Here is a 23186-nt window from a genome sequence, read left to right as displayed (position 1 = left end):
CCGCAAGGCGGGTGTCTGAATTGTGAGCCTTGTCTCACTAGAGCCCTTAACTAATCTTCCATGAAGATAGGGCAGAGTTGAGGACTCGTCAACATTTTCTTCCGAAGGTGCTTTCATCTTTCCACATAAACCAACCTATTGTAGTGCCAGTAGTTACTGACACATTCACTGATTCAAAATCTCTTGATGTGATTAGAGCTTTGAAAATCTATGTTGCTAGAATGGCTCGTATACGGAAATCAGAGACTCTATTTGTCCTGTATGATCACAACAAGATTGGCTGTCCTGCTTCCAAGCAGACTATTGCACGTTGAATTATACATATGATTCAGCAAGCTCATACTACGGCTAGATTGCTGTTACAGACGTAGGTAAATGCCCACTCCCCTAGGAAGGTGGGCTCATCCTTGGTGGCTGCCCGGGGGGTCTCGGCATTACAACTTTGCCGAGCAGCTACTTGGTCAGGGTCAAACACATTTGCTTAGTTCTACAAGTTTGACACCTTGGCCGATGAGTACCTCAAGTTTGGTCAATTGGTGCTGCAGGGTCATCCGTACTCTCACGACCGCACTGGAGCTTTGGTATAGACCCCATGGTCTTGATGTCGTCCCCAGCATCTTCTATGACGTATGCGAAAATAGGATTTTGATAACCTACCGGTAAATCCTTTTCTCCTAGTCCGTAGAGGATGCTGGGCGCCCCGTCCCAGTGCGTACTTGACCTGCAGTTTAGTTATTAGAATTACACAAGTTGTGTTATCTTGGTTTCAGCATGTTGCTGCATTTGGTTCATGCCTGTTGTTGTCTTATGTTGAATGCCATGTGTGCGGCATGGTTGAGGGTGTGAGTTGGTAGATATCTCACCACTAGTTAAGTAATTCCTTCCCTCAAAATGTCAGTCTCCCTGGGCACAGTTCCTACAACTGAGGGCTGGAGGAGGGGCATAGAGGGAGGAGCCAGTTCACACCCAATGAAAGCTCTTTAGAGTGCCCATGTCTCCTGCAAGTCCCGTCTATACCCCATGGTCTTGATGTCGGCCCCAGCATCCTCTACAGACTAGGAGAAAAGGATTTACCGGTAGGTTATCAAAATCCTATTTTTATTGCATGGGGGGAGGGGGGAGTTCCACCACCTCTCTAGGACCACTTTAAGCACCGGGTATGAAGATAGATGTATTTTGGAAAACGTGACTTTTATAGAGGAAACCTCATGATATATCACAGCACACCTGTTTGGACAATTCCTAAGGTGACAATTTGTGTTAGTCAGTGGTGCTCCCCTGGGTTTATGACATAGGCCCTCATTCCGAGTTGTTCGCTCGCAAGCTGCTTTTAGCAGCTTTACACACGCCAAGCCGCCGCCTACTGGGAGTGAATCTTAGCTTATCAAAATTGCGAACGAAAGATTTGCAATATAGCGAGAAGACATCTCTGCAGTTTCTGAGTAGCACGAGACTTACTCGGCATCTGCAATCAGTTCAGTGCCTGTCGTTCCTGGTTTGACGTCACAAACACACCCAGCGTTCGCCCAGACACTCCCCCGTTTCTCCAGCCACTCCCGCGTTTTTCCCAGAAACGGTACCGTTTTTTCCCACACGCCCATAAAACGGCCTGTTTCCTCCCAGAAACACCCACTTCCTGTCAATCACATTACGATCACCAGAACGAAGAAAAAACCGTGAGTAAAATACCTAACTGCATAGCAAATTTACTTGGCGCAGTCGCACTGCGGACATTGCGCATGCGCACTAAGCGGATAATCGCTGCGATGCGAAAAAATTTACCGAGCGAACAACTCGGAATGACCACTATAGTTTTATTTGAAGCAAGGGAAGAAGTAGAAGCTTCTGGTGGGGGAGCACTCTTTACACAGAGATGTAGGCTATATTAGCAACTGCTAAGTAAAAATTAACTTACTTGGTATACTGTAAAATACAGAAGTCCAGTGAATTGATAAAACTAGAAATTGTTTTTAGTGCAAGTAATAACATAAATAGTCGCAGTGACATCTAATAATAATGTAATGTACATAAAAAAGCACAAATGAAAAATACACAGAGTTCCATATGCAAACTGGTCTTCTGCCCATCAATGACCCAGAAGTCCAGAGACCTGGTATTCCAAGGTGGTCGCCCACCAAGTACTGGCCAGGCCGAACACTGTATCGCTTCCAGGATTGGACTAGATTGGGCATACACAGTGCATGAGGTACCAAATCAGTTAGGCCCTGGCTTCTTAGATTATCTCCTAATGTGTCACCAAAGTATGATCCAGTCTATGTCTACAATAGATTATTATTATTATTATTATTATTATGCAAAAAATTGATGTAAACTGACGGTCTTCTGTCACATAATGACCCACCTTATAAGGGTCTGTGCGTTTTGAATCATTGGTCATAGAATTTCATACACGTAATCAATTCACTGAAACTTCCTCAAAATTGAGGGAGTTTATTTGAAATTCATAGGATACTATACATAATATGTAAAATGCTGCAAGAGTCATAGCGTTTAAGCAGTAGCCAAGATTTCAGTGAATCCACCCTTCTGCTGTTCACCCATCATGCTAAAAGGTATTGGACAGGGAATGAGAGAGCGGGTACTCCCACTTCGCTAGAAAGAAGAAAAGCGAGATATCAAGCTTTCTGGGTTGTGTTGACTATCCCCTGATGTAAGTCATTACAGTGCAGGAAAAAGTCAACTACAGTCCCTAATCCAATAAACTCATAATAAGAAATGCGCTGGCATATATTGCTGCTATCTTACTGTTAGAGAGAAGAGGGGAACAGTGGCTCGGAGCTCATCTCTAAATTAATCACAATCCGGCTCACAGTAAATTAAATATTAGAGTTGTCCGCAAAATCTGCTGGATTCACTCTAAATTGATATAAGCCGCTCTGTATCAATCTTTTTCAACTTTTGCAGTTACTTGTTGCAAAGAGAAACTTTCATATCATTTTGCTGCACATTAAGGCCCTCATTCCGAGTTGATCGCTCGCTACTTTTAGCAGCCGTGCAAATGCATAGTCGTCGCCCACGGGGAGTGTATTTTAGCATAGCAAGGCTGCGATCGCTTGTGCAGCCCTGCTGTGCTCAAATGGTTTTGCCCAACTGTTAACAAATTTGCTGCTGCGATCAACTCTCAATGTTGGGCTGAGCTGCATGTCCGGGAATGCCGGCAGTGACATCACTGATCGTCATCATTGAGTGATAATGTTCAGTGTGTACGCACTATGGGGGTCATTCCGAGTTGATCGTAGCTGTGCTAAGGTTAGCACAGCTGCGATTGTTATCTCAGACATGCGGGGGGCTAGTCCACCCCACGTCAGTGCTGCCACCCGCCCCCCCCAAAACATAAAACTCCTGCGGCTGGCCGGGAGTTGCTCGTCGCTCTCGCTGGCATAACACGTCACACAGCCGCCGCGGCCCGCCCCCCCCCCCCCAACGGTCCGTTCACACCTGTGTTGGCCAGACCGCTCCCCCTAAACGGCAGCTTAACGCCGACGTTCAGCCCCATCCCGCCTAGTGACCGCCTCTGTAACAGAGGCGATCGCTAGGTAACGAAAGCTGCCATGCGCACTGCAGCACCGGCGCATGCGCAGTTCCGACCCGATCGCTGCGACAAACTGCAGCGAGCGATCCGGTCGGAATGACCCCCTATATCATTGAACACTAATGTTCAGCGATCAAGTCTCTCATTGCCGGCATTCCTGCGTCGGCTAGTGTGTACCGGCCTTAGAAGGAGCGAGAGACATACAGGGAAGACATGTAAAGTGGTAGGTGAATGCAGGGTCGCTGAGAAGGGGGGCAGGTGGGTACTGCTTATGCAGGCCCTTGTCCTGGTGCTCTCCCTATTCCCTGACCACCGCACGCTGGGTGGGGATAGTGGAATGGCCACTGCTGCAGAAACCTCTCTACCAGCCCAGTACACACTGGGTAAAGAAGCAGCTGCGGGGGTGACCAGTCTTCTCTCCCTGCATGATGAAAGGAAGGGCAGCATTCGCACCTGCCCACATGTATATTTTTTCACTATTTTAAATGCAGCAGTCTGGCCACGCCTCCCCCTCATTGGCCCTACCCCCTCTCATTACCAGGGCCTGGGTGAATGTGGGAGAGAGATCACATGGGCATTGAAGCTAGAATGAGGATGGTAGGAAATGGAGGTTAGTAAAGCTATAGGAAAAAAACAAAAATTAGATACTGAATTGAAGCTAATGGCTAGAGAAATAGATGAGGTACGGCAATGGTAATAAAAAATGACAATGGCAACTTGGCATCTGGTGGACCCGGAAAGAAGACTGACCAGGACTGAACGCTGACAGGCACTTAGGATGGTGACAGCATCCCTCATCCTTCTAGTGTCCAGTCCTCCAGACGGTGACAGTGTCAGTCTGCACCCGCACCCCCTTCCTCAATGTTCTGGCCCTCCTGCCTGTGTACTGTCCATACTCACCTGCCAATGCTCCAATGCTTTCTTCCTCCAAACTCTGCATTCCCCCGGCCCCCTCCCCCACAGTGGTCATAAAGCAGCATCACCTCTGCCGACACCACACACACACTCAATGGTGAGGGTTCTAATTTTGAAAAGATTGTATTTGCTCCACATACCCATATTTGGCATGAGGCATACTTTGTGATTAAGCCACACCATGCAACTACTGCTTAAAATAAGCATCTTAATCTGCTACATTATCCCCACCCCATAGTGTAAAAAAAATCCTAAATACTTAGTACACCGTTAGTGATAATTCATATTTGTATGGAATTGCACAGCCGCAAGGAAAAATGCCCAGGTCTACTTAGCTCATCTAGAAAGAGCAAAGCAGTGCATCCCTGTAAATGCAACTTAGGGGTATACACTGATGAGGCAAAAAAAAATTTGAGTAATGGTAGACTTACCTTTGTTAACTCTTTCTTCAAGGTCCATAGGGTTTACAGGGATAACATCAGGGTTATAGATGGTATGAGGTCAGATCCGGACACAAAACAGTTAAGCTTTCAGATTTCCTAGAATGCTTGGTCCTTCCCCCTATAACTCCGCCACCTTGCAAGTCAGTTTTGTTAACAAGCCCAAAACAGGAAGCGGATAAGAGAGAAGAAAGACATGGTACACATCAGAAGACATTCTCACAGATAGGAAAGGAGAAGGGAACTAGTGACCAAAGCCACAAACCCAGATCAGCCAGGTGTGTCAAGGTGGGTGACCTATGGACCTCGAAGAAAGAGTTAGAAAAAAAAGGTAAGTCTACCATAACTCTCATTTTCTTCTTCAGGTTCTATAGGGCTCCACAGGGATAACATCGGGGATGTCCTAAAGCAGTGCTTCAAGGGTGGGGATGCTCCCGAGTGGATAGTAGAATCCGGCATCCAAATTAATGTATGGAAGATCTCATAGGCAACCTACACAATAGAGCTGCGGACGCATCACAGCATGTCGCCCATGAAGGTACCATAGACTGAGTAGAATGAGCCAATTTAAGCCGGGAATAGAAGATCCACTTGAGTATATGCTTGTACAATGATCAATTGAATCCATCTGGCCAGTGTATATTTGTTAGCTGGCCAGCCACGTTTATGAAATCCATAAAAGGAGGAATAGCGAGCTTGAAACCACCTTAAGTAGGTAGCCCAACCTGGTACGGAGAACCTCCCTGTCTGGATAAAAGATCAGGAAGGGAGGACGACAAGAAGGAGCTCCTAAACCAGATACCTGTCTGGCAGATGCAATGGCTAGGAGAAATTATGTCTTTGCTGTGAGTCACTTAAGAACTAAGGACTCCAGCAGTTCAAATGTAGGCTTTTGCAGGGCATGTAAAACCACTGACAGATCCCACCGAGCTACCGCAGGAACATAGGAAGGCTGAACATGGATGACACCTTTTAAGAAGGTGAGAACTTTCGTTATCGGAGCAATCCTTGTTTGAAACCATATAGACAAGGCAGAGATGCGTACTTTTAGAAAAACTAGGCAAAGGCTTATATTTAGTCCCCTTTGTAAGTAGGCAAGTATCTCTGAAACTTTAAAGACCAATGGGTCATAATGTGTGGTTGCTCACCACTGAAAGCAAGTGTGCCATACCCTATATTATATACAGACTCAGGCTGAGTTTCTTGCCTTAACCATGGTCTGTACAACAGAACATGAAAAATCTTGCCATTAATATGGAAGAATCAAGAGGCACACCATCAAAACAGCCATGCTAGGTCCGGGTGCTGACAAGGCCCCTAAGATAGCAGGTCCTGTTGTAGAGGAAGTCTAAGTGGAATGTCAACTGAGAGACTCTGTAGTTTGGAGACCCAATAACATATGGCCCATGCTGCGGCCAGTATGATGAGTTTTTCTCCTTGTGTGAACTTCCTCAGGACCCTTAGTAGAAGGGATACGGTATCCATTTGACTGATAGTGTGTCCACAAAGACTGCCTGAAGATCTCTTGGCCTGGATCCGTACAGTGGCAGTTAAAAACTGTTGTGAGGCCATGAGGCCCATGTCAGGTAGACCCATCTGTCCACTAGAAGATGAAACACATCTGGTGTGGGGCCCATTCGCCCACGTGAACATCTTAGCGATTTAGAAAACCTGCCTCCCAGTTTAGAGTCCCTGGTATGAACACTGCCGAGATGGCTGGAAGTTGCTTTTCAGCCCACGTGAGAATCCGGGCCACTTCCTGCATAGCCATCTTTCTGCGCATTACATCCTGATGATTTAGATACGCCGCTATGGTGGCTTTGTCGGATTGAACTTGAACTGGCTTTCCCTGAAGGAGACTGTATGCCAAAATCAGTGCTTTGTAATCTGGGATTATAAACTGGGAGTTAAGAGACTCCCCTTGTTTAGGTGGGTCATCTGAAAACCACCATGTTAGAAACAGGCAAACTAGCTGAGATACATATATTATTTGTGATCTGATCAACTGTGGCTGTCCGTTCCATTTGGACAGTATCAGATGCTGTATAGTACAAGAGTGAAACTGGGCATACTCTACCATGTTGAAGGCCGAAACCATCAATCCGAGGACCTGAATGGCCAAGTGAATGGACACCCGCTGAGGGTAAAGCAACTTGCACACTCGATCCTGCAATTTCAGGATTTTTTCCCATGGCAGAAAAAGTTGCTGACTCTGAAAGTCTAACAGGGCTCCCAGGTGTAACATCTGTTGTGATGGCGTCAGAGAGGAATTTTTCCAATTGATGATCCATCTATGATGTTGCAAAAGTCACATAGTAATTTGTAGATGTTGAGGTTGCCAGGATCAACAAGTCGTCCAGATAAGGAAGTGTTGGTGGGATGGTGTCAAAGGTATACAGTATGTAGGTATGCATTCTATATATCTAGAAACACCATAAGGTCCCCCGGCTGCATTGACAGAACAATGGAGCGTAGCATTTTTATGTTCAAATCTGTTGAGAGATTTTAGGTTGAGGATGGGTCGGTGAGACCCGTTTGGTTTTGGCACAAGGAACAGCGAGGAATAACAATAATAATAATAAGTGTGACTGCTGAACTGGTACAATCACCCCTGCTTGTAGGAGTGATAGAACAACCTTTTGCAGAATCCAGATTGTTTCTGGATCTGGAGGTAGGCCTGTATTGAAGAACTGTTGAGAGGTAGGTCTTCTGTAGAAGACGGCATACCACTGAGAGACCACTTCTTGCACGCAGGCTTCTGATGTGGTCAGCTTGCAGACCTGTGCAAAGTGAAGTTGGCCTACCACCCTGAGGTCCCCCCCAGGGGGGTGGCCTGCCCCAATAGGCTGTGTCTATCAGGCTGGGGGCTGATGAGCAGCCCAGGTTTGCTTGGCCTTTGGCATAGTTACCTTTGTGGTAGATGATTGTGTGGGAAACAGCCGATACTTTGCCTTTCCTAGTGGACGAAAGGAATGCAAATTCGCAAACTTATGGCAGGGAGGCGACCATTTTGTCTAGTTCGTTTCTGAACAATATTTCTCCGGTAAAAAGCAGACATACCAGTTTTTTTTTGGAATCCATGTCATCTTTCCATGAGCGTAACCAAATAATGTGGTGTACAAGCACAGCAGTAGCAGACGCCTTGGCTGCCAATGACCCTGCATCAGACAGTGCCTTCCCTATGGAAGAGACCAGACCACCATCTTGATAAATAGCAGGTGTTACATACCTTCTTGTGAGATATCTGAGGAAATCTCTTCCTCCACAGCCCATACCCAGTGTTCGATGGCTTTAGCTTACCACAAAGCTGCCACTGTAGGTCTTTTGACCGCTCCTGTTAGCGAATAGATGGACTTGAGACAAGTCTAAATTCTCCTATCTGTAGTTTCTTTTACGTGAAGAAACTGTATTGCCCGGCAAGGTTGATTGAGAATCCACTGGAGGATTCTTTTTTAGTACAATCTTCCACAGAAATAGGATAGCGAGATGCCATCCGCTTAGGTATAGAAAATCTTCTACCTGGCATGTGGGAATTCAGATTTAAATATCTTTAGTTGCTTAAAAACCTCAGTTTTCTTAGCGACTGTGTCAGGCTTCTCATCCTCCAGCTGGAGAATATTTTTTACTGCCTCTATTAAGGCCGACACATCCACGTTAGTGTGGGTCTTATCTGCAGAGCCTGACTGAGGGATGGAACGGGCATCATCCTCACCTTCTTCAGTAGAAGAATCATTTGATTCAGAGATAACAGTTGATTGAGAGGACGGTGTAATGGACGTGGAAGGTGAGGGCTTAATGCCCTGAAACATTTGCTGCAAAGCCATAGAGATCTGTGCCAGGCTTTGAGCTGTATTAGACAGTGAATCCACCCATGGTGGAGTTGTCAAGAGTTATATTAGTTGGGACTGGGATTGGAAGACCCATAGATGGGGCTTAACTGGAGTACCCAATAGTTTAAAAAAGGAAGCTCAAGGTGGCTCCTGTACAGAGGCTGCGGTTGTTGATGAGCTAGAGCAGGGGTTCTCAAACTCGGTCCTCAGGACCCCACACAGTACATATTTTGCAGGTAACCCAGCAGGTGCACAGGTGTATTAATTACTCACTGACCCATTTTAAAAGGTCCGCAGGTGGAGCTAATTATTTCACTTGCGATTCTTTGAGGAGACCTGCAAAACATGCACTGTGTGGGGTCCTGAGGACCGAGTTTGAGAACCTGTGAGCTAGAGGGTTTATAGCAAGTAACACACAGTCCCTCTTGCTCAACATCTTGTGCTGATAAGGTAAAAGAGCACAGCCTGCATGATATGACACTGGGACTTCAGATTGTTTGCTACTCTTTGCTTTTGCCAGCCATTTTAGCAACAATAGGGATGCACACACACACTTTTCTGGCAACAGGAGGTGTGTAACTCTGAGATGTGTGACTGCCTCTAGCTGTAAGCTGAGGAACATGAAACCTTTGAGTGCCACTGGTTTTAGGGTAGAGATGAAAGACAGTGTAAGATATGACAGTCTGAATAGAAAGGTACAGACAGCAGAAAAAGGACTAGCACACGTCACATACAATGCAGATAAATTTGTAGTTGCAATGAGCACTGAAATCATCTACTCAGCCAGCTGTATTGCAGTTAGGATAAAAGTACAGTGAAACCTGACTCCTTGGAGACAGTTCACAGTGACTGGACCCAGCGTTCCCGGAGATTTGGCTTGCTGCATGTGAGAAATGGCTGCCTGAGGTTTTTGAACGGAAGGAGGGTGAGGAGAGCAACTCGAAGGTGGGAAGCCCACTGTGGACTGGTGCCCAGAGTTGGGGGCTGAGCACTGTCTCCCCTCTGCTCACCTCAATAAAATTCTGTATCTAGAGAAGCCTCTGCCGATATGCCCTGGTGGTATAATAGAGTCCCTTGTCGGCAATAGTGTCCACATCAGCGCCACGGTCCATCTCCCGAGACCTGCAGCGGACTATGAATTAAAATGCGAGCACTTGTAAGCAAGGACCCGCCTTACCTGCCCCCGATGCTGGCCACGCAGTCCTGGAGTGTTCCACAGCCGAGTGGTGCTAGGGTGCTGCTTGGTTCCCGCCAGAGGCACCTGTGTAACAGCAAAATGCTGTACAGGAGATTTGCCCCAGTGGGGGTGATGAAGCCACAGTCTAACAGATGTACAGTGCTGTAGGCTCATATAAATATAAGTTAAAAGTATAAAAAAAGTATTAAAAGAAAGCTTGGGTGCACCAGCTTTCTGCTGGCATCAAAAAGAAACTGACTTTCCTGAGCCAGGAGGTGGGGTTATAGGTTAAAAGACTGAGCATTCTGGAAAATCTGAAAGCTTTACTGTTTGGTGCCCAGATCTGACCTCACAGCACCTACAACCCGATGTTATCCTTGTGGAGCACTATAGAACCCGAAGAAATTGGACCACTCAAATATACTTTTGCTTCCCCTGCTCTGACCCGCTGAGGCACCGACTCTACAAGACTGCTGAAGGTGCCGTGTGGTATCCAGTACCAACCTGTAAGTTGCAAAGTCGAGCTGTCGTGGAGGGTAGGTATTAATCCAACCCATACTACAGATGTTCAACAGGATTGAAATCTAGTGAATCTAGAGGCCAGGACAACACTCATCATGTTCCTTAAACCATTCTTGGACAATGTGTGCGGTGTGCATTATTTTGCACATCCATGGGAGAATGCTATTGGTCAGTAACAACGTGGTGGTATACATCAACTTAAATTGCACATCAATGACCGTACTGAGGGTTTCCCAGGAGAACATTGCCTAAAGCAGCCTAGTCCCTCCATCAACTTCAATGTATCCTGGTCCCATCACTTTCCTAGGTCAATGGCATACGGGTACCTGGACATCCACATGATACAACAGAAAGTGGGATTAATTAGACTAGGTGACATTCTTCCATTAATTGAAGTTCCATTTCAAATGCTAGCATGTCCATTGTTCATGATTCAAAGTTGGACAGGGGTTAGACAGGACACTGACTGGTGGCTACACAACCCCATACACAACTGTGTTCAACGAAATTGGTGTCATGACCCCATTACTCCCATCGTCATAATTTTTCTATTTGTGCCACAGTCGCCCTTCTGTTGACTCATACCAGACAGGATAGCCTTTCGTTAGCCCGTACATAATTCTTTGCCGACCAACACCCTGTTGGCAGTTGGTGGATTTTACTTGCTTGGATCACTGTCGGTAGGTGCTCACCACCGCAGACCAAGAGCGCCCCCACAAGCCTTGCCATTCTAGACAATGCTTTCAGTCATCTGGCCATAAAGATTTGTTTTTTGTCAAAGGTCCTAATTCAGACCTGATTGCATCTGCAAATTTGTTAGCTAATGGTCAAAACTACGTGCACTGCAGGGGGCAAGAGGGAACATGTGCAGAGAGAATTAGACTTGGGTGGGGTTTGTGCAAACTGAAATCTAAATTGCAGTGTAAAAATACAGCAGTCAGTATTTACCCTGCACAGAAACAAAATAACCCACCCAAATCTAACTCTCTCTGCACGTTACATCTGCCCCACCTGCAGTGCATATGGTTGTGCCTATTAGCTAACAAATTTGCTGCTGCGATCAACTGAATTACCCCCAAAGTCACTCCAGTCTCTACACCCAACCTACATTCACCTACAAGTGCCTATGTTCAGCTTACTGTCCAATGGGTTTTAGTCTGGACCCTGAAGTACAACGGCAGCCTTCGTTTTTTACATTATCCTCACCTATAACCCCATTCCATTGATCTGTCACAGTCTGAATGTATGGACTGCTGACCTGCTACTAAGATCCCCCCGGAGCAGATGCTGTATACAGTGTCTCACTGTCTGTAGGATGCCCTGTAAGGTCAGCGAGTTAATTGCTAATAATGAACACTATTTAATGACAAAGTTTAGCATGCAAACATAGAGGGATGATGAATATATATGGTCACATGAAAAACTACTAACTCTGGATTTATTGTATGTGGCTTTTGGAAAAGTGATATAACACAGCACTTTGGAAAAGATAACTAATGACAGCAATTTTTTTGCCCCAACTAATTCTGCAGAGTTAGGACCACTATAGGGCTGTTGGAATTGGGACACAGGATTGTTCTGCTTACACACAGATGACGCCATCATTTATATATGGACATCACCTAGAGCTTTTGTGGTTGTAGCTCATCATCCATCAGTGAGATTTTAGCAGTTATCCCTGACATTACCTGAGACTGTGACAGTGTGTGTATATTATATACGAGACTGTGACAGAGTGTGTACAGTATATTATATATGTGTGACAGTGTTTGTATATTGTATATGTGTGACAGTGTGTATATTATGCATGAGTGTGACAGTGTGTATATTATGTATGAGAGTGTAACAGTGTGTGTATATTACATATGAGAGTGTGACAGTATGTGTATATTACAGTGTGACAATGTGTGGCCCTGCCAAAATTCAAACCTAGGCAAAAAATCTAATTCTGGTCAAACTACACACCATCACAAATTTGGTGGAGGTATGTCGAAAACTCTGGCCTTGCATAAAAGACAGACAGACATACATTCTCACTTATTATATATTATTAAGGAATCTATATAACAACAATGTGATCTTATTACTATGCAGAGTTATAGCCAATAATAGAAACTGCTGTATGTTTTAGTATTATGTTGATGAATTACACCTATGGGGTATATGCAATTGCGGTCGAATTCCCGAAATTGTCGAATTTCGGGTCATTTTCGACCAAAAAAAAAATTTGCCTATGCAATTCAGTGCTTTCCGACCAAAAAACAGACTTTCAAAATTCGACTTTTTGAAATTCGAATTTTTGCAAATTCGACTTTTCTGCAATGATACAAGTGCTGCAATTCGACCAAAGCATATTCAATTCAAGTTTGGAAATTCGACAGCAGTGCTTTTAGACAGCAAATTCGTCATTTTCAATCCGCCACACTTTGGAGGGTGAAAACAATAAAAAAAAATTTAAACATGTTTTTTTTGGTGTTTTTTTTTTTTAGGAATAGCATATCTATTTATATTAGAAGGGATTAGGTACTTTTTTTTTTTTTTTGGGAGGAACAAATATTATTTATATATTTTTTTTTATTTTTTTTATTTTATTTTTATTGCTGGAACGGTAAAATCCTTAAAAAAAATGGCGTGGGGTCCCCCCTCCAAAGCATAACCAGCCTTGGGCTCTTCGAGCTGGTCCTGGTTCTAAAAATGCGGGGGGGAAAATGACAGGGGATCCCCCGTATTTTTAAAACCAGCACCGGGCTCTGCGCCTGGTGCTGGTGCCAAAAATACGGGGGACAAAAAGAGTAGGGGTCCCCCGTATTTTTAACACCAGCATCGGGCTCCACTAGCTGGACAGATAATGCCACAGCCGGGGGTCACTTTTATGCCGTGCCCTGCGGCCGTGGCATTAAATATCCAACTAGTCACCCCTGGCCGGGGTACCCTGGGGGAGTGGGGACCCCTTCAATCAAGGGGTCCCCCCCCCCAGCCACCCAAGGGCCAGGGGTGAAGCCCGAGGCTGTCCCCCCCCATCCAATGGGCTGCGGATGGGGGGGCTGATAGCCTTTTGTGATAATGAAAAGAATATTGTTTTTTCCAGCAGTACTACAAGTCCCAGCAAGCCTCCCCCGCAAGCTGGTACTTGGAGAACCACAAGTACCAGCATGTGGGAGAAAAACGGGCCCGCTGGTACCTGTAGTACTACTGGAAGAAAAATACCCAAATAAAAACAGGACACACACACCGTCGACAGTAAAACTTTATTTCATACGTCGACACACACATACCTATGTTCACACGCCGACATCGGTCCTCTTCTCCATGTAGAATCCACGGATACCTGAAAAGAAAAGTTCAATATACTCACCTCAGCCATGGTCCAGAGATACATCCACGTACTTGGCAAAAAAACAAACCGAACACCCGCTCCATGCCGGACTGAAAGGGGTCCCATGCTGACACATGAGACCCCTTTCCACGAATGAGACCTGTCAGAGACAGCTGTCACATAAAGGTCTCTAAAGCCAATCAGGAAGCGCAACTTCGTTGCGCTCACCTGATTGGCTGTGCGCTGTCTGAACTCAGACAGCGCATCGCACAGCCCCGTCCATTATATTCAATGGTGGGAACTTAGCGGCTAGCGGTGAGGTCACCCGCCGGTCAGCGGCTGACCGCGGGTAACCTCCCCGCTAGCCGCTAAGTTCCCACCATTGAAACTAATGGAGCGGCTTTGCGATGCGCTGTCACAGCACAGACAGCGCACAGCCAATTAGGTGAGCGCCACGGAAGTAGCGCTTCCTGATTGGCTGAAGGGACTTCAGTGACAGGAGTCACGTGATGTCCCGGCATTCGGGAGAAAGGGGTCTGATGTGAAAGCATGGGACCCCTTTCTTAGTCCGGTGGATCGGTGTTCGTTTTTTTTTTGTTGCCAAGTACGTGGATTATCTCTGGACCTGGATTTACCTCTGGACGCTGGAAGGTAAGTATAATTTTTTCACAGGTACCTCGGATCGTCGGAGACCGTGGCAGTCGGCGTGTCAACATAGGTAAGTATGTGTGTGTCGGTAGTGTGTAATAAAGTTTTACTATCAAGGTGTCTGTGTACTGTTTTTATTTGGGTATTTTTTTCCCAGTAGTACTACAGGTACCAGCGGGCCCGTTTTTCTCCCGCATGCTGGTACTTGTGGTTCTCTAAGTACCAGCTTGCGGGGGAGGCTTGCTGGGACTTGTAGTACTACTGGAAAAAACAATATCTTTTTATTATCACAAAAGGCTATCAGCCCCCCCATCCGCAGCCCATTGGATGGGGGGGACAGCCTCGGGCTTCACCCCTGGCCCTTGGGTGGCTGGGGAGGACCCCTTGATTGTAGGGGTCCCCACTCCCCCAGGGTACCCCGGCCAGGGGTGACTAGTTGGGTAGTTAATGCCACGGCCGCAGGGCACGGCATAAAAGTGACCCCCGGCTGTGGCATTATCTGTCCAGCTAGTGGAGCCCGATGCTGGTGTTAAAAATACGGGGGACCCCTACTCTTTTTGTCCCCCGTATTTTTGGCACCAGCACCAGGCGCAGAGCCCGGTGCTGGTTTTAAAAATACGGGGGATCCCTGCCCAATTTTTCCCCGCATTTTTAGAACCAGGACCAGCTCGAAGAGCCCGAGGCTGGTTATGCTTTGGAGGGGGGACCCCACGCCATTTTTTTTTCCGGGTTTTTCCCGTTTTTTCAAATCGCGGCAAAATCCGCCAAATCGGCCGATTTTCGCCCGCGGTTCTGGCGAATCCGTCTTTCATTGAATATGGTGAATTCCGGCAGCCACCTGCCGGAATTCACCTGGCGAATTGAGTCGAATTAAAAAACGGCGAAAAATTGCCGCGATTCGCCGTGAATTGCATATACCCCTATGTCTGTACATGGTAATTAAACTATAACGTTAATGTAACGTGTGAGTAAAGCTTTAAAAGGCCCTCCAGAAATCAGTGATGTCAATACAATACGTAAATATATGTTTACACCAATTTATCATTTACACTAATAATATCACCATCTTTCATAATATTTAGATTATGGCTACAAACTTGTTATCTTCCACCTTACGGTAATTGTTTTTTTCCTGTGTGAATTCCCTGAGCTACAAAGGGTTGTTTTTTGTGTAAAACATTTTCCCACACTCAGAACAGGAATATGGCTTCTCACCTGTATGAGTTCTCTGATGTCTGATAAAAGATGATGTATCTGTAAAACATTTCACACTCAGAGCACGGAAACGGCTTCTCACCTGTGTGACTTCTCTGATCTTTAACAAGACCTGTTTTATGTGTAAAACATTTCCACACCCAGAACATGGAAATGGCTTCTCACCTGTGTGAGTTCTCTGATGTCTTAGAAGACCTGCTTCCTGAGTAAATTGTTTCCCACAATCAAAGCATGGAACTAGCTTATCATGTGTATGAGATTTTTGATATTTAACAAGCTCAGATTTATATATAAAACATTTCTCACACTCAGAGCATGAATATGGCTTCTCACCTGTGTGAGTTCTCTGGTGTAGAACAAGACGTGATTTACGTCTAAAACATTTCCCACACTCAGAGCATGGAAATGGCCTCTCACCTATGTGAATTCCCTGATGTGTAAGAAGAGCGGACTTCTGTGCAAAACATTTCCCACAGTCAGAACAAGAGAACGGTTTCTCCCCTGTGTGAACTCTAAGATGTACAGTAAGCTGTGATTTATGTTTGAAACATTTCCCACACTCAGAACATGGAAATGGTTTCTCACCTGTGTGAGCTCTCTGATGTCTAACACAGAGTGAATGATGTAAGAAACATTTACCACACTCTGAACAGGGGAACATTTTAGCACCTGTAGGGCTTGTTCTAAGTGTAATATCATCTAATGTATCAGCAGAACAATCTTTATGATTAGCGTGATCAGATGACCTATCTCCACTATCCAACACTGGATGTATGTTTAGTGTAATAGGGGTTTCTCCTGGAGAATCTTGTACGATGTTATCTTCTATTTTATAATCTGAAGACAAAAGGAGACGTCCTTCCGAGGTATTCCTGCTTTTGCATCCATCTGCTGGAAATAAAATCCATCTTTGTAAATAGATATTTTCTTTCTGCATTGAGTAAAAGTTTATACTATGAGGGAATGCGTTTAGCTTGTGTCGCCTCATAGAAGCCTCTTGCGCTGAGGGCGTCGCTCTAAACAGCAAATACAGTAGAGCCACCTTTCCTGATTGGTGCTTGCACCTCCTAAGGTCACAGGCAGAGATTGGTGTAATCACATGTCTGAGTTGAGCGCGATTGGGCTAAGTTATAGCTTAACCCGTGAAGACACACAAGCTGCGAGGTTCTGTGATTACACAAGTGTGTGTATCTAACAGGGCACCAGCCAGATAACTGGTAACTAGTACTGTGCACTAGATTTTCTATACATGAATGGTTATTTAAAAAAAGAAAAACTATTTTTAACTCACAGGTAAATTAATACATTATTGCAGAATATTGTGTATATGGGCCCTCATTCCGAGTCGTTCGCTCTGTAAATTTTTTCGCATCGCAGTGAATTTCCGCTTAGTGCACATGCGTAATGTCCGCACTGCGACTGCGCCAAGTAATTTTACAATGAAGATAGTATTTTTACTCACGGCTTTTTCATCGCTCAGGCGATCGTAGTGTGATTGACAGGAAATGGGTGTTACTGGGCGGAAACTGACCGTTTTAAGGGCGTGTGGGAAAAAACGCTACCGTTTCTGGGAAAAACGCAGGAGTGGCTGGAGAAACGGGGGAGTGTCTGGGCGAACGCTGGGTGTGTCTGTGACGTCAAACCAGGAACGACAAGCACTGAACTGATCGCAGATGCCGAGTAAGTCTGAAGCTACTCTGAAACTGCTAAGTAGTTTGTAATCGCAATATTGCGAATACATCGTTCGCAATTTTAAGAAGCTAAGATTCACTCCCAGTAGGCGGCGGCTTAGCGTGTGCAATGCTGCTAAAATCGGCTTGCGAGCGAACAACTCGGAATGAGGGCCCTGATTCCTAGGTTAAAAGTTCTAAAGATGTTGGTCACAAATATAAGAAGCAATTAAGGCAAATACAATCTAAAATAATAGTAAAATAGTAACCACCGTATGATACAGCCCTTGAAATGTCTTTGACAAGTGAAATAATAAGAGTTATGGTAAAACGTACCTTTGTTAACTCTTTTTTTCAAGGTCCATAGGATCCACATGGTTAACCTTGGGGTATGCTTGGTGGAGACAGGGCCGGTTCCGGGGCTTCTGGTGCCCCGGGTGGCATTAGGGGGTGTCGCTTCATACAGGGGGTGTGGTCAGTTACGCCCCCTGTACTGTTGTAGGATGTGCGGTGCTTGATAGCGTCATCGCGCACCGCACAGCAAATGGTCCTCTCCACGAAGGTAAACTAGACACTAAGCGTCTAGTTCCCTTCGTGGAGAGGACCTTTGCTGTGCGGTGCGCGATGACTTCAACGCGCACCGCACATAATTACAGTGAAGGTCCTCTCCAGGAAGGGAAATAAGAAGCGTAGCGTGTAGTTTCCCTTCACAGCGGGCAGCCCACGAAGGGAAACTAGACGCGTAGCATCTAGTTTCCCTTTACAGCGGGCAGCGGGGAGCACCACAGCAGCAGCGGATCTTGCCATGGTGCGGCGCCCTCCAGAAGGCGGCGCCCCGAGCAAAAGTCCTGCTTGCCCGTGGCAAGATCCGCTACTGGGTGGAGACCAGGATTCAGGCACCGAACAGCAAAGCTTTGAGCCTCCCAGGATGCATTGGGTCCCTTTCCCCTCATGCCCTGCCCACAGTTCAGGTTCTTCAGTTTTAGTTAACAAGCCCAAAGCAGGTGCTGGAGAGAATGAAGGATGGTATACACACAGAAAAAACTCTCATAATCAGGAGACGGGCTGGTGACCGAAAAGAGTAACCCATTTAAGCTAGGTGCATCAGGGTGGGCGCCCTGTGGATCCTATGGACCTCGAAGAAAAAAAGAGTTAACAAAGGTAAGTTTTACCATAACTCTTGTTTTCTTCTTCAGGGTCCATAGTCCCCACAGGGTTTACCATGGGGATGTCCAAAAGCAGTTGTAATAGGGAGGGAACGCTCCTAGGCTGAAAGCAGGATATTGCGACCCAAGGTTGCATCCTGAGAGGCAAACATATCAAAGGCATAGAACCTAAGAAACGTGTGTGCAGAGGATCATGTAGCGGCCTTGCATAGTTGTTCAGCATATGCACCATGGTCGGCTGCCCACAAAGGTCCCACAGAATGAGTATGAGCAGAGACTGTACTTGGTACTGGAAGATCAGCTTGCATGTAGGCCTGTGAGATGGTGAAGCAGAGCCAATGAACCAAAGTTCATTATTAGCTGGCAGTCCACGCCTATGGAATCCATAGGGGACTAACATGGAATCTGTCTTCCTAATGGACCCGGTACGGTCCACATAGATCTTTAGAGCACAGATCACATCCAACGAAGATTCCTCAGGTGAAAGGCCAGGTGTATGGAAGGCCATTACCACCTTGGGAAGGTATCTCTGCTTAGTCCTAAGGACAGCCCTATCATGATGAAAAATCAAAGGGGGGACTGCAGGAGAGCGACCCCAAGTCAGATTCTCTGCAGGGTGAGGCGATGGCTAAGAGAGAGAGAGTCTTCCTGGTCAACCATTTGAGGTCAACAGCATCCAATGGTTAAAAGGGAGGCTGTTGCAAGGCCTGAAGAACCAAGGACAAATCCCAAGGAGCCACTGGAAGGACAAAGGGAGGTTGAATCTGGAATACCCCCTGAAGGAAGGTATGGACATCTGGCAAGGGAGCAAGTCTTTTCTGAAACCAGAAGGGCAGAGCAGAGACTTTATCTTAGAGAGACGCAAGCTGGAGACCCATGTCAAGGCCAGCCTTTAGAAAGGCTAGGAGTGTAGAAATCCGAAACACCAGAGGATCATAGTGTCAATGAGCACACCACTGAAAGAGTGCCAGATACAATAATATATGCAAGCTTCTGCCGGTTTCTGAGCATTTAGCATGGTTTGAATATCCACACTGATCCACCCTTTATTTCTTAGGATGGATGATTCAAGAGCCACGCCATCAATGTCAAGCGAGCTAGATCCTGGTGTAGACAGGGACCTTGTGACAAAAAGTCTTCTCAAAGGGGAAGGGCGTGTGTATGGAGAGACACTGAAGATCCATGAACCAATAGTGCCTGGGCCATGCCTGAGCCACCAGGATAATTGTGCCACCCTCATCTTTGAATTTGCGTAGCACTCTGGGAAGGAGAGATACTAGAGGGAAGAGATAAGATAAACGAAAGGACCACGGGACAGTTAGGACATCCATGAAGGTTGCATACGGATCCCTTGTCCTGGACTAGTATACTGGTACCTTGTGGTTGTGTATGGAGGCCATGAGGTACCTGTCCGGAAGACCCCATTTGTTCACCAGAAGCTGAAAGACGTCAGGGTGAAGAGACTACTCACCGGCGTGCACATCATGTCAACTGAGGAAGTCTGTTTCCCAGTTGAGGACCCCTGTAATAAAGATGGCCGGAAGGTGGAGTTCTGTCTAGGCAAGAATCTGAGCTACTTCCTGCATTGTGGCAGCATTGTGAGTGCCCCCCTACCGATTGATATAAGCCACTGTAGTTTGTAAGCACCAGGAGAGAGATGTCAGTACATCCTGGGGCAGAACCATTGTCTGAAATTTGATCTGCTTGGGTTGTCCATTCCACCTAGCAAGTATTAGGCACTGGAAAGGCCTGTAGTGGAATTGAGCATATTCCACCATGTCAAAGGTGGATACCATGGAGCCCAGAATCTGCATTACTGAGTGAACAGAGGCTCTGTGACTGTGAAGCAGGTTGTGAATATGCAAATGTAGTGCTGCAGTCTTCTCCAGAGGAAGAAAGATGCATTGTACATGAGCATCCAGCAGAGCTCTGAGATAGAGAATCCCCTGAGACAGGATAGAGAAGACTTGGCCCAGGTGATCAGCCATCCATGGCTCTGAATGAATGACATTGTCACCCGGAGATGATGGTGGAGTACCTTTTGAGAATGTGCAAGAAGAAGAAAGTCATTCAGATAAGGGAGTATCCGGATTTTCAGGCTGTGAAGATAAGCAGCCACACTGCCATGAGTTTGGTGAACACCCTGGGGGCTGTGGAAGGCCAAAGGGTAGGGCCTGGAACTGGAAATGCTGACAGAGGCAAACTGGAGTTATTGCTGATGACAGGGTGCTACAGGTACATGGAGATAAGCATCTTACATATCCAGGGAGACCATAAAATCCCTAGGCCACATAGCCAGGACAATAGACTGCAGAGTTTCCATTCGAAACATGGGCACTTTGTGGTATTTGTTCAGTAATTTTATATTGCGGATGGGACAATGGGACCCATTGGGTTTCTGAACCAAAAAGAGCGTAGAATAGAACCCCATGTCCTGTTGAGATACGGGGACAGGAATAATCACGTCTAATTGTAGTAAGGAGTGAATAACAGTCTTCAGCTCCTTGGTCTTGCTGAGGTCTGCTGGTGGACTGGTAGGAAAGTATTGTATGGGAGGACGCTTCAGGAAGGTGAGAGCGTACCCATAAGACCACTTCATGAACCCAGGTGTTTATTGTGATCTGACACCACGCATGGGCAAATTGAAGAAGTCGGCCTCCCACCCTTGGGTCCCCCAGGAGGAGGACCATCCTGTCAGGCAGAGGGTTTATCCTCTAGTTTGGTAGTTGGGTGCCCAGCAGCCCAGGCCTGCTTGGGTTTGGGCTTAGATGCCTTTGTGGGGTGAGACTGTCAAGGGAAGGTCTGACCTCTAGCCTTGCCGAGGATGAAAAGACCAAAAGGATGAAGTCCAAGGCCGGGGAATCTTGTCAATTGTAGTCCAAAAAGAAATTTGCATGTGTATGGAAGTGTTTCCAGGGCTTTCTTAGTGTCAGAGTCCACCTTCCAGGGACTAAGCCAAACAATGCAGCGTACTACAGATGCAGCCAAAGCTTTAGAGAACAGTAGAGCTGTATCCAGAGCAGCATCTCCAATGTAATAGGCGGCATCACTTATGTTAGCAATTAATGGTTCCTTAGTCGTCCCTGAAGGGAAACTGTTTTAAAGTGAATCGGCCCAGTTTTCAATGGCTTTAGCCGCCCAGTCCGTAGCCCTGGCACGTCTGGCTGTGGCACCTGTAAGTGAATAGAAATATTTGAGACACATGTCCAATTGCCTATCAGGTACATCCTTAAGGGAGAATGCTGTTGGAATAGGAAGAATGGAACTTTTAATCAAACGTGTCACATGAGAATCTACTGTATGTAGATTTACCCATTTTGCACAATCAGCCGTGGGTAACAGATGAAAGGAGTTTAGCAGTTCAGGTTTGGTAAACTTCTTGCTAGGAGTTTTCTATGCCCCATTCATAGCTTCTGAGAAATGATCAGAGTGAGGAAACTCAGCCACTACCACTTTCTGGCGTTTACACAGAGGAGCTTTAGATTCCATCTGGAGTGAGAATTTAATTGCCTTAACTAAAGCAGCCACATTAAATTTGGACTTTACCTCTTCCTCCCCAGGAGGGGGAGTCTGCATCAGAGCACGATCTGCTGCAGCAGAAGGTTCCTCAGAATCAGAGTGGCGTAGACTGTGAAGATGGCACAGTATACTTAGTGGCAGTAGGTGTATGTGGCGTTACCTGGCCCTGTAATATGTTATGAAATGCAGCAGATGAAGCAGCTAGACTTTGTATAGAGTTAGAAAACATGTCCAACCAAGGATGTAGGACTGAAATAGGCTGATAAAGAGGCTGCAATTGCTGTGGGAGACCCATAGGGGAAGTTACAGAAGGGCCTGTAATATGGTCAACAATTTTAGCCAGCATGTTAGAAAATGAGGCCAATGGAGGCTCCTGTGCTGGCACTGGGGGAGCTGATGGGCCCGAGGATACAAAACAAGAGATGCACTGACCGTCTTGTAATAAATCCTGAGGTAAATCCTCAGTGGAACAGGTCTTACATGACACTAGAGTAGGAGCACCATCCTGTTTAGATGCCTTGCCTTTGTTAGACATAACTGCAAGGAGAGTACACACACACAATATGGTAATGTGTAGCGTGTAACTGAGAACAGTATGTGACAATGAGCCTGCACACATACAATAACTTGTAATGTGGGCAAAGTAAACCCTATACACACCAGTATCTAAGGGTTACTGTAGAAAGAAAGGTACAGGGAAAGCAATATAATGTACAGAAATTAAAGTACAGACTGCAGAACTAGCATAAGTCACAAACAATGCAGATATATACCGTTATGGTAAGAACTTACCTTTGATAACGAGATTTCTCCTATGTCCACAGGTATCCACAGGATAACATTGGGATATGCCGAAGCGACAGTGGAAATGGCACCAAACGGTCACGAGATTTCTGGCCTCCCAGGATGCATCGAGGCTTCTCCATATAATCCCGCCCACTGACTCCGTCAAATCAGTTCTTTCCACAGCAATTAGGCAGGAGCATCAGGTAGAAACCTATTCAGGCGATAAGAACACACATGCACACCCTTCCATGCAAGAGGGAAGAGGTTTAGTGATTGTAAAGATCCTCAAATCAGGTGCGTCAGCGTGGGACCCCTGTGGACATAGGAGAAATCCTGTTATCAACGGTTAGTTCTTACCATAACGGTATATTTCTCCGGCTGGGTCCACAGGTTATCCGCAGGATAACATTGGGATTCCCAAAGCCAGTT

General features: G+C 46.1%; 1 protein-coding gene across 1 annotated transcript; it reads right to left on the bottom strand.

Moving 5' to 3' along the window:
* Positions 1 to 15324: 15324 nt before the first annotated feature.
* LOC134983083 (gastrula zinc finger protein XlCGF17.1-like) lies at positions 15325 to 16553 on the bottom strand. The gene has a single exon (XM_063948777.1). The coding sequence runs from the start codon at positions 16551 to 16553 to the stop codon at positions 15552 to 15554; it is 1002 nt and encodes a 333-aa protein (XP_063804847.1). The 3' UTR covers positions 15325 to 15551.
* Positions 16554 to 23186: the final 6633 nt, after the last annotated feature.

Source organism: Pseudophryne corroboree (assembly GCF_028390025.1).
Source record: "Pseudophryne corroboree isolate aPseCor3 chromosome 3 unlocalized genomic scaffold, aPseCor3.hap2 SUPER_3_unloc_1, whole genome shotgun sequence".
NCBI lineage: Eukaryota > Metazoa > Chordata > Amphibia > Anura > Myobatrachidae > Pseudophryne > Pseudophryne corroboree.
This window is presented reverse-complemented; position numbering and strand designations above follow the sequence as displayed.

Excerpts from the sequence above, each read along its gene's own strand:
- LOC134983083 (XM_063948777.1), bottom strand. The coding sequence starts at position 16,553 with ATGCAGAAAGAAAATATCTATTTACAAAGATGGATTTTATTTCCAGCA.